This window comes from Giraffa tippelskirchi, chromosome 10, assembly GCF_054371585.1.
Source record: "Giraffa tippelskirchi isolate mGirTip1 chromosome 10, T2T-mGirTip1v1.2.pri, whole genome shotgun sequence".
Lineage (NCBI taxonomy): Eukaryota > Metazoa > Chordata > Mammalia > Artiodactyla > Giraffidae > Giraffa > Giraffa tippelskirchi.
In genome coordinates, this window is record NC_137284.1 from 110,835,410 (window position 1) to 110,850,462 (window position 15,053).

Sequence of the window (15,053 nt, forward strand, 5' to 3'; positions counted from 1 at the left end):
TGGGAAATGATCCACAACTTCCCCTGAGAAGCCCAAAGTCCAAGTTCAAAAGCAGCTCTGAAGGGGCATGGGGCTGAAATGAATTATACAACATCTTCCACAATAGCCAAAGCCAAGGCTTGATCTGAGCAGGCTGCTGGGCCCTGAGGGCCCTCAGGCAGCCCAGCCCTTACCCACCCACCAGCCCGGGGCCTCACCCTGCCCCTCTACAACTCTGCCCTGGTCACCCCAGGCAACCCTCAGCTCCTCTCCCTGCCCTGGGGCCTCTGCACATGCTGTTCTCCTTACTGGAATACCATCCCCTCCCCTCCCAGTCAGTCTGGATAATTCATGCATTTGTTCATGCCTTCATTCAACAAAAATTCTGAGGGCCTCTTCTGTGGACTAGGTCCGGGGCTGGATGCCAGGAACGAGCTATGGACCAGCAAGTCCAAGAAGACTCCTGTTCTTAGGGGTCTTGAGTTCCGGGGTGCAGATGATGGGCAGGTGATGACTTGGATTAAAAGGGCATCTAGTGGTAGGGGGCTTGCAGGCAGCATCTGGGGAGGTCGGGGAAGGCTGCCCTGAGGTCACAACTTCTGCACAGTGAGGAGCCAGGGGAGGAGTCTGAGGGATTTGCTGGGAAAGGAGAAACCAAGGGAGTAACAAGCTCATGCAAGGACGTGTGTGAAGCCGATTGGTAGTCCTGCTCACAATCCAAATCTCAGTAAGATTAAAGTGCCATGTGTCTCCAGCAAGCAACTCCCAACCCTCTTCACGCCCAGGTGGGCCCTGAGCACCTGGCCTGTCCCGGGACCTCCCACTCGTCTTGGCTCTTGTATTCAGGTGTAGGTCCCATGAGGGCAAGTCCACAGTTGCCATGCTAGACCCCACACTCCCTCCAAATGCCTACTAAGTCCTCTCTGCATGCATATCTCCTGTTCAAGGAGAGAAAGGGGACAGGGAGTGCATATGTGCTCAGAGAGGGTCCGTGTACCCTTTGAAAGCGGGCAGCCAGAGGCCCCTCACTCAGCCAGTCCCACCCAGCCACTCAGGAGCATTCAGGACCATCACGCACTACACAGGCCTCTCCTGACCACAGCATGGGCAGCACTTCACTGGACTGGACTCCAGAGCAGGCAGAGGGGAGAAGAACAGGACAAAGTTCGACCTTGCTGTGGAAATGCTATGTCACTGGGCTCCTGGTGACAGACATGCTATGCCTCTGGATAGCATCCTTCGGCTTGAAATCAAACACCTTGATTATTACTTCGTAAAGTAATTAGACAAATCATCTTATTGGACAAATTATAAAATTCCAAGCATGAAAAGATACCTTCACTTGGACCCTGTCTAAGGCCACATCCTTTAAGCTGGTAAAACACGTTTCATTTGTACCAAGCTTGGCAGGGTACCTGGAGAACTAGTGTCTTTCCCAGTAAACAGAACATGAATAAATGGGGGGTATGGGCCTTGTTGTCTTTGAAAAAAAAAAAGCTACCAAAATGCCTATGTCAAGAGTGAGTCCCTTTAATTAGGGTTCAGGAACTGGCAGAACTAAACTGTGATTTTCAAATCTGGTTAATTATAACTTTGGAGAAGAGAATGGAAGTGTCTACTGGGTAGGAGGACACTTCCACGGTGCTGGGAATATTTTGTTTCTTCATCTGGGAATGTGTTCATGGGTGTGTGATTTTGCAATAATTCATTAAACAGAACATACAGGAGTTGCGCACTTTCTTGAGTTGTGTACTCTTCTGTATGTATGTTGTGGTGATGGTTTAGTCGTTAAGTCATGTCTAATTCTTGTGACCCCGTGGACTGTAGCCTGCCAGGCTTCTCTGACCATGGGATTTCCCAGGCAAGAATACTGGAATGGGTTGCCACTTCCTTTTCCAGTATGTATGTTAGACTTCAACTGAAAAAAAAAGAACAAGTGCCAGAAGTTCTGTAACTCTGAGGGTTACTCAAAACAATTGGGAATGCAGTTATAGGTTACGAGAGCTGCCTCTTCAAATTGGCCAAGCTGGTCTGCCCCTGGCCAGCCCTTCAATAATCCTAACTGAGCACCGACCATAGCGCAGGATCAAGGTTTTCTCTCTGCCCCGCAACCTCACAGAGCACCCTGGAGAACAGAGAATGCATCAATTCCTCTCTATATCACTTGTGCCTACACAGAATGCTCCAGAAACATCTGTTGAGAGAGTGAGCGTGAGAATGAGCTGTGTGCAAAAACTCAGTGTGTGAGGTGGAGAATGAATGGCCAAGGGTGGAAGCCATGTCCTGTGGGGCTGGTTGGACCATGTGTGGGGAGATGGCTGCTGGCAGAGATGGGGTAACAAGGGGAGGGAGGGGAGCCTGGGCTCAGCGCAGGGGTCAGTGACCTGGGTGTGGACAGGATTCGGGCAGCTGCTGCTCCGTTCCTGGGTTGGTGGGGGGGTGGAGGTGGGGGTGGGGATGGCCTGAGTTTCAATGCTGTTCCAGCTGCTGCTTCTCATGTGGAACAGGACTTAACAAGCCTGCCCACTCACAGACACAAACACATGCAGGTCATTTAAACAGGCCTGTGCTGGCCCTGTTAGCCAGCCTCCATTTCCCTTTCCAGAAGACGGGAAATATCAGGGAACAAACACACGTTTCCTTGCTTATTTGTTCTGGACAGTGAGGAGAAGCCTTGGGAAAAGAAGATATTGCCGGAATGAGCGCTGACTTACCGAGCACAGTCAGGGCTGCTATCTCCTTCAAACAGGAGTTTCTGCAGGACACAGCCCTGGACAGCCGCCAGGACCCCACAGGGACCACCCTGCAAAGGACATGCGTGAGTGCCTGTGAGAACTGACCCAGGGCTCAGCCCTCTGTTCCTCCAGAACCAACCTCCGCCCACAGGTTACAGAACACGGGGAGCCCAGGCCCCTCAAACAGGGGTCTCTGTCGTGGTGTCTACTTCCCTGAAGTGCCGACTCTCAGTCACAGTGAGAAGGTGGCAAAGACTCTGGCACCTGGCTAGAGGAATGTATGTGTGATGTGTGAATGTGAGGTGTTTGATGGGAGGAAAGCAACTCTTCACAACCCACCAGAGGCCATCGTCACAGATGTCCAGTCATCCAGAGACACATTTCCATGTCCACAGGCTGAGGGTGTCAATTATCTACCCATCCTAAAGGCCTCCTCCTCCAGGGAGGCTTCCCTGACCACTTCAGCTAAACGCGATCCCCTTGGGCCACCTCCACTTGTGTGAGCAACATTGTCCCTGGCTGGTAGCCTGCCTCGGCACCTAGTAGGTGTGTCTCAGAGGGTGGGGGCTCCTTGAGGAGTTCAGCCCTGAAGCCATCAACAAGTACAAGGACTATCAGAGCAGGGCCTCCAGGTGCTCTTGAACTCAGGGTGTGAAAAAACGTGCCGACTTGCCCAAGGTAGGGACAGAAGCAGATGGTCTTGGGGTTTTTCCTCCCCCTGTCCCACTTCCTTGGGGCAGTGTGGGGCAGGGGGAGGCTCCTGGGGCTTGAGAAATGGAATCTGGATGAGCTGCTGGATTTTATAGTATCTTGTGGCCCTGAAGATACACCTTTTGGGAAATGTGTTTAAGCCACGTTCAGATCCTGCCACAAGCTACTTGCATTTCCCTGCCTTATGTCCTCTCCTCCTCATGTCTCCTGGTTCTCGCACCAGATACTTCTGCCCTCCTCTGCAGTTTCTAGGTATTCACAAGCCTCCCTTTGTTTAAGCTGTCACCTGTTTCCAGCATCCTTTCTCCAGCTCTACCTGCAAGATCACCACTCGAGGTACTCAGCTAAAGGACCCTCTCTGCTAACTCCAAGTAGACACAGGGGCCCCCACCCCATTCCTTCTCAGTGAGGATTCTCACATCCCGCATCACTTACATTAGGGGTCATGTTCCCTGGCCCTGCTCTGCCAGCTACAGTGAAGTTCGTGTCCTGGGTGACAATGTCCTTGATGGGCCCAGAGAAGGGTCCCGGGGGGTACTTAAAAACAACCTGCCTTGTTCTGCACAATGCCATATTTTAAGGATACTGAGTCATTAAAGGAAAAACTCTGAAGTTTCCACTCTTCGTTGAAACAGCAAAAGCTGGAACCAAACAGAATGGTCTTTATGTCCTGTCAAAAGAAGAAAGAATTTTATTGGTTGTTTTAAAAGCAAACAACAACACATGGCTGGGTGTTTGCATTCCCACAGGAGCTGGTCTTGAATTCTATCTAGCAGGGTAGTCTGTTTTCCAGCAAGGTTATCTATTCCCTTTTTGTTTTGGAAACCCATTCTTCTCATATTTGAGGAAAGAGAAAATTGACCCTGAGGGTCTTACCTCTGGAACATCTGTAAACCCAACCAGCCTGTGCTGACCCAAACCAAAATCTTTTTAGGTTCCTTAGACATTCCTTGATACACAAAATTTTAGTCTGACAAGGGATCTTGGGGGTTCTTGACTGCACATTATAATTGCCTACAGAGCTCCGAGCAATCCTGATGCTTAGACCCCATGTTGGACCAACTGAAGCACAGCCCCTGGGCGTCAGATGCTGTGATCTGTAGTTGTAACAGCCAAGTTTGAGAACCTCTAGCAAACTATGACCCACAGGCCAAATCCAACCCTCTACTTCCTTTGTAAATAGCGTTTCACTGAAACTAAGCAATACCCATTTGTTTACATATTATCTGTGCTTACTTTTAGATTACAATGGCAGAGTTGTGTGGTTGCAATCAAGAGCCAAAAATACAGGATCTAGCCCTCTGTGGAAAAAGTTTGCCAACCCCACACCAGTACAATCCCTTCCTACATGTAAGAACCTCAACATTGCCAAAGAGTGGTGCCCGATGCTCCCCAAAACTTGGTTTGAACACCCCAACCACCAAGTGAAGGGGTTCCCACTTCCTCCCAAGGCAGCCCCTCCATTTTTTCGCAGCTCTGTCTTCTTCAAACTTCTGGCTGACATTGCTCTCCCATCAAACCAAGCTCCACCCTCTAGAGCCCCAGGAAGCACCAACACTTCCCCATTGACCAGCCCTCAGATGGGAAAGCAGAGCCTCTCCCCAGACGTCCCATCCTGTGCTGGCTGCCCCTCCTCTCTCTGTCATGATTTTACTCCCCAGAGGATCTGAATGGCCAACGTGTGGATTCTGTCACTACACCCTCAGAGCCCCTTTCCAGGTCATTATCTTTCCTACAGACTCATATTTCCCTCTAAGGTCAGTTCTTTCTTTTCACTGTGCGTGTATGCTCAACCATGTCCAACTTTTATTGACTCCATGGACCGTAGCCTGCCAGGTTCCTGGCCATGGGATTTCTCAAGCAAGAGTACTGGAGTGAGTTGCCATTTCCTTCTCCAAGGGATCTTCCCAACCCAGGGATCAAACCCACGTCTCTTGCAACTCCTGCATTGGCAGGCAGATCCTTTACCAATTGTGCCACTTGGGAAGTCCTTTTTTTCATTAAGTACAGGGGAAAACTCTGTGACAGAGCACTTTTCCCCACGTCATTAAATGTGGGCTGACACCACACAGGAGAGAGGGGTGGCTAAATCAGGGCTTGGTTCCCCTTCTTGCACCAACTATAGTCATCCATGTATTTGGACTGAGTTTCCCGGGAGCCTAGAAACTATAGGAACTTGAGTTTTCTGGCTGAAGCCTATGTCTGTTCTCCTAACCACAGAATGACAGCTCTCATCTAGGCATAGTACAGTTGCCAGGTCACAGGGTTACAAGCCTGGAAACCTGGGTTCTACTTGCTGTGGGTGCCATGTGTCCTGGGTTGCCTTTCTCTGTGGGGGCCTCAGTTAACTTTCTGCTGTTGTTTGAGATGCTATTACTGGGTGGTCTTTAGGGGCCTCTGAGGGCCCCTCCCAAAATGATAGTACCCACTACAAAGAATTACAGCCTGTGGCTATGTCTGTGGCCAAGGACAGCCAGAGCACTTACTCCCAGGCATGGGACTACTTAAGACTGCTTGTCTGACCCCCTCCCTGCGGTTTCAAAAGAAGGAGGGGAAAGAGAGGGATGAAGAGGGACAAAACCTCTAGAAAAACCTTTGACTTTTCACCTGTGTGTTCAGGGAATACTTGGTAAGTAGGAAGAGAAGAGGGTCAGCTGTGTCCCCAGGAGTTTTATTTTCTCTTCCTGAATCCTGGCTGAAAAGCCAGTGGAGGACAGCAGGAGCCTCATTCCATCCGGCAGGAACTGCTGGCCACGGGGAAGGGCGAGGCCCTCTGGCAGTGGAGATGGAGAGGAGGCCAGCACATCCCCGCCGAGGAGGCTGCTAAGGCCAGGGACTGGCTCCCAGAGTCCTGTGACTCTCAGGACATCCCCGCAGAGGAGGCTGCTAAAGCCAGGAACCAGCTCCCCAAGTCCTGTGACTCTCAGGACATCCCCACAGAAAAGGCTGCTAAGGCCAGGAACCAGCTCCCAGAATCCTGTGACTCCAGGAGGCCACTAGCATGACCCTAGATGGTGCTAGAAATTAGCCACACTCCCCTGTCCTTTCCTCACTGCCACCCAGCCTGAGCACCGCTCAGGGGACCAGTGCAGGAGAAGAGTCAAGCTAATGAGGATGATTATCCTATTCCCAGCTCAACTTGGGAGTTAGCGGGTGCAGACATGGTAAAGCAGCTCTGGGCCAAAAGAAAAGCTGGATCCTGGAATGTTTCAACGAAAAGACGTTGTATCCTCACCTTTACTCGCAGAGAGGGAGAGGGAGCTGCCAGCAATAGGTCCCCATTTCCCTGACTCTCCACTCATGTTTTTTTCCACATCACATGCACATATCCATTTCAACAATGACTGAGAGATTATGACGAGATGAATGAAGGCAGAGAGAGGAAGATCATCTCCTCCCACCAACTGAAATCAAGACACCTTCAAGTCACACCACACCAATTCACAGCAGTTCAAATCAAGAAACACATCACCTCGCACTTTGCAGTTGACACCTACCTTCGCCACCGAGAGGTCAATGGGCTTGGATACTACTTGCAGTTTGAGCATTGATGAGACTGGACACAGGATGATTTCTTCCCTTACCAATTCATCTTCCACATCCTCTGAAAGAAAACCGTGGCCATGTGAGCTCTTTGTTATGATGCACAGAGAACAGATTAGGAGGCCCCCAGGACACTGATGAGTGCTGAGAGGGCTGGGATGAGAGGAGGGCTCCTCTACCATCCACCCCGCTGTGGACCCTCTGGGGCTCCCAAGCCCCCATCAGAAGGGAGAAGGCAGAGCAAGAGCCCTTGCTCCTTGTCACCCCATGATGGTCCAAGGATACTGGCAGCTGGACATGGCTCTCAGTCCACTAGAAGGCTCTGCTTGTGGACATGCAGAAACAAGGGCCTAGGCCTAAGTTGTTGACTCAGGCCTGGAAAAGCCTGGCCCAGACTCGATTCCTCCAAAAGGCGGACATGACCCACAGATCTGTCCCCCCGAGGACAAACATGAAAAGGGAAAAATTAGGAAAGAAAGTGCTGCCCTTCCTGAGAGAATAATGACAGTTATAATGGATTATCACTGTTGTGGTTTTCACTACCTATGTTTATCACCTAAGCCCCACTCTCTCCTTGAGAGAGTAATTATCATCATGCCCATTTACAGATGAGGAAACTGAGGTTGAGACAAGTCATTGACCCAAAGTCACCCAGATGGAAAGTTGCAGAGATAGAATATAAACCCAGGCCAGCTCCCAACAGCTCTGCCATCCTGCCAGTCAGACCTCCTTGGATCTCCAGCCAAAAGGGACACTAAGTCACATTCCAAATACAGCCTTCTCACAGCTGGAGTGATGGAGGCCCAGAGAAGGTCCCGGAGTGAATGCAGGCAGCACCAGCCTGTGCCTTCCCTGGCAGGCGAGGCTCCCTCTTGCCATTACACCTGCTGTGGCACCACTTACCAGAACCCTCAGATGCGGGACCCACATGAAAACAGCCAAAGGCAATGATGCTGGCAGAGCTTAGCAGGCTGGTCTCGAGAGAGCCTCTGGAGACTTCCTCCCACCCTTTTCCCAAGACTAAATGATTACTTGAAAAGCACGCCACACTGTATAGACCTCAACATTATCTGCCATAAGTCTGTGCACGTGGGACCATAGCATGTCACAGTCCCTGCCGCGCATCTTCTGAGATACCTTTCAAAAGTCAACATCCCCAGGACAGGTGCCTTAAATCTTACTCTACAGCCTCCTTTGTTTCTTCCCTGGAGGAGGACCAGGCACAGCATGAGGCCAACTCCTAGAGGCTCAGTCCACTGAAAAGGAGGCAGATTCTACCTTTAGGCTGAAACAAAAGTTTCCAATAAGTCTGGAAGTTAAATGAGAAACTTTCTTAGTGAGGGTCTCAGAGAAAAACCACCCTGTGACCATGGTCTTACAAAAACACCTGAAATAAAGACCAGATGTTCACACAGTAACATACACAGGTCTTGAAAGCATGCCACTGGATAAAGAAAGTAAGAAAGAAAATGCTATATATAAAACAACACAATTTACATCCAGTGTAAACACATGCACACAAAACAACTCTAAACATTTTTGAAAGAACACACACAAGCGAAAAGAAATCACTAAATACACGAGGGTGGAGTGGTTGATAGTGAGGAGGGTCATGGGAGTGTGGGGTGGGGCTCAAGCAAAATCAGGAAGGAAAGGTAAGAGGGAGGACAATGGGCAGCTTTGCAAAGATCAAAACTGAGAATGTTCACTAAGGTATGGAGATGTGCGATTAATTCAACCCTAGGCATCTGAGGCCCAGAAACAGAGGGGGAGAGGAACTGAGCTATTCCACCAGGCCTCAGCAATGCCTCAGCCCAGACTGCTTCTGGGAGGCCCAGAGAAGGTACGATTTAAGCCTATTTGGAGGCTGCTGTTTAGTCTGGGATGTTCCGAAGGGAACCGGGGCTGAAACGTGCTTTGCTCAAGCCCATGAACTAAGTCTAAGGATGGAGGCTGGGGGCCCACGGGAAGCTGCCTGGGTGGAGCCCCCAGGAAGAGGTAGCCTCTTTCAGCCTCTGCCAGGAGGCAGTTGGCACCTGCACAGGGAACTGATTCAGGACAGCTAGGCAGGCGCAGATGTGGCAGGATCGCCGTGCAGGGAAAAACAAAGCACTCTGGCATGACATGTTGGCCAAGCAGACAAACCCAGCTGCAAATGCTAATGGTTTTTCAGTTGCTATTTTTAAGGCCCGGTGTAAATGTCTGGTTGAAAAAAAGCAAGGGATTTTATTTCCCATACCATTTAACTTACCCTTTGGAGAAAGAAAACATATACATAACCTTGAAAGTACTTAATAGAGGCCTGTCTAGCTCTTTTTCCAGGTCCCCACTCAGTATTTCCCATTGACTACAAGACATCTTCTGCTGGAAGTGCCCTAATGCCCCAGACTCAGGAATCTCAGCCTGAACCCCTCCAGGCTTCTATTTTGATTACAGAATCCATCTCCCCAGCCCTCCACCAGGGACCCAGGCCAAAACTTCAGCCCTCTCCCACACAGCACGCTGCTCTAGCCTCCAGGTTATCCTGCCCCTAGAATGCCTCATAATGCTGCCCACCTCCCACACATTCCCTCTCCACTTTTATAGCAATGTGTCATTATTTTTCCATTTGCTCATCAAGCACTTTACTGAACACCCATGATGTGCCACTGGGTATGTGGGACAGAAGAGGTCCAGAGATGACGAAAACACCATCCCTGCCTTCAAGGAGCTCACTAACTAAAGAGGGAGACAGAGCCCTAAACAAATAACATGATGTCAGTGCTAAACTGGAGATTAGGGCAAAGGTTCTAAGAGCAGAGAAGAAGAGGCAAGTAATCCTGCCCACAGGGTCAGAAAAGCTTCACATAAATGGTAAATATTTGAGCAGGGTCTTGAAATACCCAGAGGATTTCCCCAGATAGGACAGGGGCCCAGTCACCTCTTTTCTAGACTATTCCAAGAGCACCCCCACCAGTCTCCCCAAATCCAGGCTCTTACCCCTAAAACTCATCCTCCACCCACATCCAGAGACAGCCTCAAACATCATTCGTTTCACATCTCTGCTTGATAAGACCTTGTCTATCCTTCAAAGCCCAGTCTAAATGATATCCCACTGTGGAACCCACCACAGACTTGGCTAAATCGCCTCTTGAAGCAGTGAAGAGCTGCTGGTCATTTACTTTGGTGTGGAGAGGAGAAAACACCTCTCCTCCTTCATCCTACCAACCCCACCCTCCAGGAAAGCAAGACCACTTTTCATCACCTCCATCCACATTCAACAGTCCTGTTTGTGCCCGGGCACGTAAGAGCTAACCAAAGTGGGCAGAAGTGAACCCAAGAAAGATGAACTGGGGTGAGGAAGGGAATGCTGTCCTTCTAAACAAACTGCATTCCTTGTTTCTGATTCCCCCACCCCAAACTTCTCCTCCACTCTCTCTGGGTAACTGGGTTCCATAAGAGGACTCTGGACCTCTGATCTTTTATCTCAGTGTCCTTCTTTAAATCGTTAGCTGAGCCACCAGCAAAGAGAGGCTGGCCTCCCTCTGGAAAACCACACACACTTCAAAGAGCTGGGTTCTGAGAGAATTGCTAAAAGCCTTCCTCCCAGCAGAAGCCCTCTGGGTTCTGAGGGCGGGGAACCGCTTCACTTTACATCCAGACAGGAGTGGCTTTCATTAGAAAACCTTAGAACACTTTACAGAAAGGTTTCAGACGCAAGTGTTTTCTGGCTCCACGCTTCATTCTGCACAGCCATGTGCCCAGTGAAATCTGCCCCTTCCTGGGTGGGCCAACGATCCCACCGGCCATTCCTGAAGATTGTGAGGAATGGTTACCTCTGAAGAAAACTAAGTGGAATAAACAAACCCCTGCTTCCATCACTCGGAGGCCAGTCCCTGCCTTTCAACCTCATCAAAGCAAACCGTCAGACAGCCTGTCTCACACCAGTCACTTCTAAAGGGCAAGCTGCTTTCTTCCTTCGTGTAAAAGGGAGTGCTTAAAAGGAGAGGAAAAGGATGTGAGTAGCTCCCAGCTCTTGTATGCCAAAATGGTCCAAAAGGTATCAATAATTGCCGGCTTCCAGGAGAAGAGCAAAGGTCAATGGCACTCAAGCCTCGTCCTTTCATGTCTGGTCCTTGGTTGTCATCTTTATTCTATTCCTGGCTTTTGCCAAGGAAACGTATTAGTCTTTGGGGAATAGAGAATTCCAGAAAGAGGAAAAAAGGTGGCTTCAAAGAGAAAGAGTGCATGGACAAGTTCCTGTCCAGATCTTACAGAGGAGGTACACAGATGCATACACAGGTGGAAGGGCATGAGCTGATGCACCTCACGATTTGTATTTCACACCTCAGTGAGGTGGTATGTGTTAGTCACAAAGTCGTGTACAACTCTTTGCAACCCAATGGACTGTGGCTCCCCGTGCTCCTCTGTCCATGAGATTTCCCAGGCAAGAACAGTGGAGTGGGTTGTCATGTCCTCCTCCAGGGGATCTTCCTGACCCAGGGATTGAACCAAGGTCTCCTGCATTGCAGGCAGATTCTTTACCATCTGAGCCACCAGGGAAGCCCCAAGGATATGTGGGTAAAAACTTTTAAAGGATGGGCTTCTCCAGGCAGAGACGTACTAATATTTTGACTGAGCACTGTCTTCTAGAGACTTCTGTAGGTTCTGAGAAACCCTAAAAGAACCCCCAAATGCAAAAAATGCTATTCTGCCCCCTCTTTCCCAGTGTAGATCTAGAAGTGTAGATTTCTAGATTTCTCCAGATGAGACGGGCAGTGGAAGATGGATTTGGACATCAACCAAAAAAGGGAGAAACCTGCTCTGCTCTCTGGGCCAGTCCCTCCTTCCCAAGGTCATGTGGGAGAAAAGGAGCCCAGCCCCAGCCAGCAGAAAGCCCCACCACCCACTGCCTCCAAGACAGACCAAATGAAGACTGCTTGACTCTGTTGGGCAAGCACAGAGGCCCCAGTGGTACCTACCAAGCTGCAGAACATCCAGATCACCTTCGACCTTGTTGGACACTGACAACTGATTTTTCCTAAAGAGAAAAAAAGGGAAATGTCAATGTACCATAGGAGAATACCAGAGAAATGCAAACAACAGAGAAGAATGGGAGGAGCACTGGCTGGGCCTTTAGGAGGGTTCTCTCCAGACCTGGCCCTGCCGCTCTGTGTGTGCCATGTACCAGCACTCTCCGTCACTGGGCCACAGGTTCCATGTCAGAAGGGATCAAATCACTTCTGGGGCGCTTTTCAGTTGTGTACACACATAAACACACCCCAGCCAATACAGGATGAGAGACCCTGTAGTTTGACACTTGCCCAGAACTGAATGCAAGCTGTTTGCTGATGCCACTGTAATACTGCTGGGAAACACTCGCACGTGCGCATGCACACACGCACACACATGAATCGAGTTCCTACAATCACAGCACAGATTTTCTTATCTCATTTTTTTGTTTGTTTCCTTTCTCCCAGCTTTCTTGTAAAGCTATCAGCAGCCGTCTCTCAGAAATCTCTAGAATGCACCAGACAGAATGCCTTCTGTGATTCTGACTAATAGATTTAGGGATGTGCACACAGAACCTTCTTTAAACAGCCCACCTGTATTTCAGCTCTCTTTAGATTTTCTTTTCCTTCGGCATGCTTCATCTGAACCAAAGTAATTTTTTTTAAGTATTAAAAAATAACAACATTACATCACCCTCTTGAAAACTCCATTTACTATGTTAAAAATGACAGCTCTTTTGAACGTAGCATTGAAATGTATTTTCCTCCAACATCCTTTCAGGATAAGATATGATTGAAGTAACAATCGTAATCTTGCCACAGTAGGTTCTATTGAATTGGCTTCCTCCTGAAGATGTATGAAGGGGTGTGAGTGGAAGACCGCAGAGGACGCACAGTACTGAATCCCCCAGCACGGACCGCTTCGGACTCCAGGGTTCCTGTCTCTGGTGCTGGAACACAGAGCGCCTCCCCCTCCCTTCCAGGCAGCCCTAAGCCTCCCGCGTCCCCCTCCACTTGGCTAAGCCCACTTTCCTCAATTCAAAACCACAAAAGTCCTACGCTACCAGGGTTCTGCAAACCTTCTTGTGGGGAATGGTAAAAGAACAGGTTAACTTGAAAAGAAGAGCTAAGGCACGGAGGAGCAGCAGAAGGATGTGGGGGGGCGGCGGTTAAAAGAGAGACTGTGCCCCCCTCCACAGCGCCCAGCAATGAAGAACCGTGCTTTCATCAGACGCCTCCGCCAACCCCACCTCTCCCCCGTCACCTGCGCTGCAAGGGAAGGCAAAGATCCAAGTCTCATTTCTTCTATCCCCTCTGTCACTATTTCATCTGGAGACTAAGGCAAAGGGCCCTCTCCTTGCTGCGCCTCAGTGTCCCCGTCTGAAAAGCGAGGACTTGGGCACAGGTGCTAGATGGCCTCTAAGAGCCACCTTGAACCATTTTGAGCTGGAAATATCAGGAGTAAAGATGCCTCTGGAACATTCCACTGCCAACATCTCTCTGGTACCCATCTCTGCTCTCTGCCTCTTCGTCTGTCACCCAGATCATTCTCACAGACCTCTAACTGGTTTTCTGACCCCAGGGTGATGCCCTACCTGGTGCTGGCCCTACATCTTTATGAGTGTCAAAGACATCTTTCTATAAAGAGAGTCTGACCATGCCACGGCCTGGCTGAAATTCTTCAAAAGTTTACCATCATCATTATCATCAACAATGGTCATCTTATTTATAAAAATGATGGCAATTATAACAGCAGATGCTTTCTGATTTCTTTGACTGTTGCAGCATCAAAAGTCATCTGCTTCTCAGAAGAGCCTTAAGAAGTGGTCACTGCACTGAGTCTCAGTGAGGTCCAGTAATCTCCCCAGAGTTACACAGCAAGTGGTGGCAGCACAGAAATATAAAGCCAGGCAAAGACACTATCAACTAAAAAAAAAACCACAATGTGAAGGTTGCAAGTTAAGTTTTATTGGGGGCAGTATGAGGTCTACAGCCTGGGAGATAGCTCCTCAGATGGCTCTGAAAGACTGTTCCAAAGAAGTAGAGGGAAAAGACAGTATATATGTGATTTTGGTAAAGGAGGAGTACATGTAGTCAAGCACATACTTTTTTGTAGAAAGTTTCTGCTGGTCTCATGAAGCTTCTGCTAGTCACAAGAAACAACCATCATCATGAAGAATTTTAGTTCTTTTCTAGATATGAGGAGATACAAGAATTGGGCTCATAAACTCCACCCTGAGACTATCTAACTATCCAAAGACCTGTCCTGCCAGTTTCTCAGAGCACAGAGTGCCTCACTCTTCATCCTGAACTCCTTTAGGGAGGTGTTATAAGTCAGCAGCTGCAGCAGCACAAAATTTAATCCTTGTAGAATTAGATGCCAGGCACCCATGCTAAGTTCCAATTCATGGTTGACAACACCAAAGATAATGGCAGCAAACACAACATATACTGCTTCTTCATAAAACAAAACCCAAGCCCATTAGTGTGCCTGCTGGGCTGCCTGTGACCTGGCCACCTACCACCCCAGCACCACCTCCCTCTGCACCCTCCTACTCCACCTGCATGTCCTCCATGCTAACTTCTCAGCCCACACCTCTATACCTTTTCACAAGCTGTTCATTCCTATTAGAACATCCTTTGGCAAACTCACACTCATCCTTTTCAGCCCAGTTGGAATGCTACCTTCTTCTCAACTCCAAAGCGTGCATTTATTCGTTTCTTTACTCAATCACCTAGCAAGCGTGTGGCAGTTATCCAGTAGGTCTGTCTCCCTGCCCCAGTGAGACCCAGTTGTGTGCAATAAACAGACACAAATTGCAATATGACATGGCATAGCAGGCTGAATAATGGTCCCCAAAGATATTCACATCCTAATCCCTGGAAATGGAAAATGGTAACTGATATGGCAAAAAGAACTTGCCAAAGAGATTAAGTTAAAGATCTTGAAATGGAAGGAAGCATCCTGAATTATCCAGATGGGGCCAACCTAATCACAAGTGTCCTTATAAGGGGGAGGCAGAAGGAGATCGGACACAGAAGAGGACAGGTAGGATGATAATGGAGACAGAGGTTGAAATAATGCACTTTCAAG

At 49.1% G+C, this 15,053-nt stretch overlaps 1 protein-coding gene across 4 annotated transcripts in view; it reads right to left on the reverse strand.

The window, feature by feature from the left end:
* The window catches only part of MINDY4 (MINDY lysine 48 deubiquitinase 4), a 112,605-nt gene that overhangs the window by 48,928 nt on the left and 48,624 nt on the right, over positions 1-15,053 (reverse strand). For 3 of the 4 annotated variants that reach the window (XM_081534806.1, XM_081534804.1, XM_081534807.1), the window contains exons 6-9: positions 11,930-11,988; positions 6,923-7,029; positions 3,979-4,095; positions 2,694-2,782 (exon numbers count right to left, since the gene is read on the reverse strand). In XM_081534806.1, the coding sequence (XP_081390932.1) occupies positions 2,694-2,782; positions 3,979-4,095; positions 6,923-7,029; positions 11,930-11,988 (372 nt within the window). Of the gene's footprint in view, positions 1-749; positions 753-2,693; positions 2,783-3,978; positions 4,096-6,922; positions 7,030-11,929; positions 11,989-15,053 lie in introns of all 4 variants that reach the window. The other variant, XM_081534805.1, reaches the window with a different exon arrangement.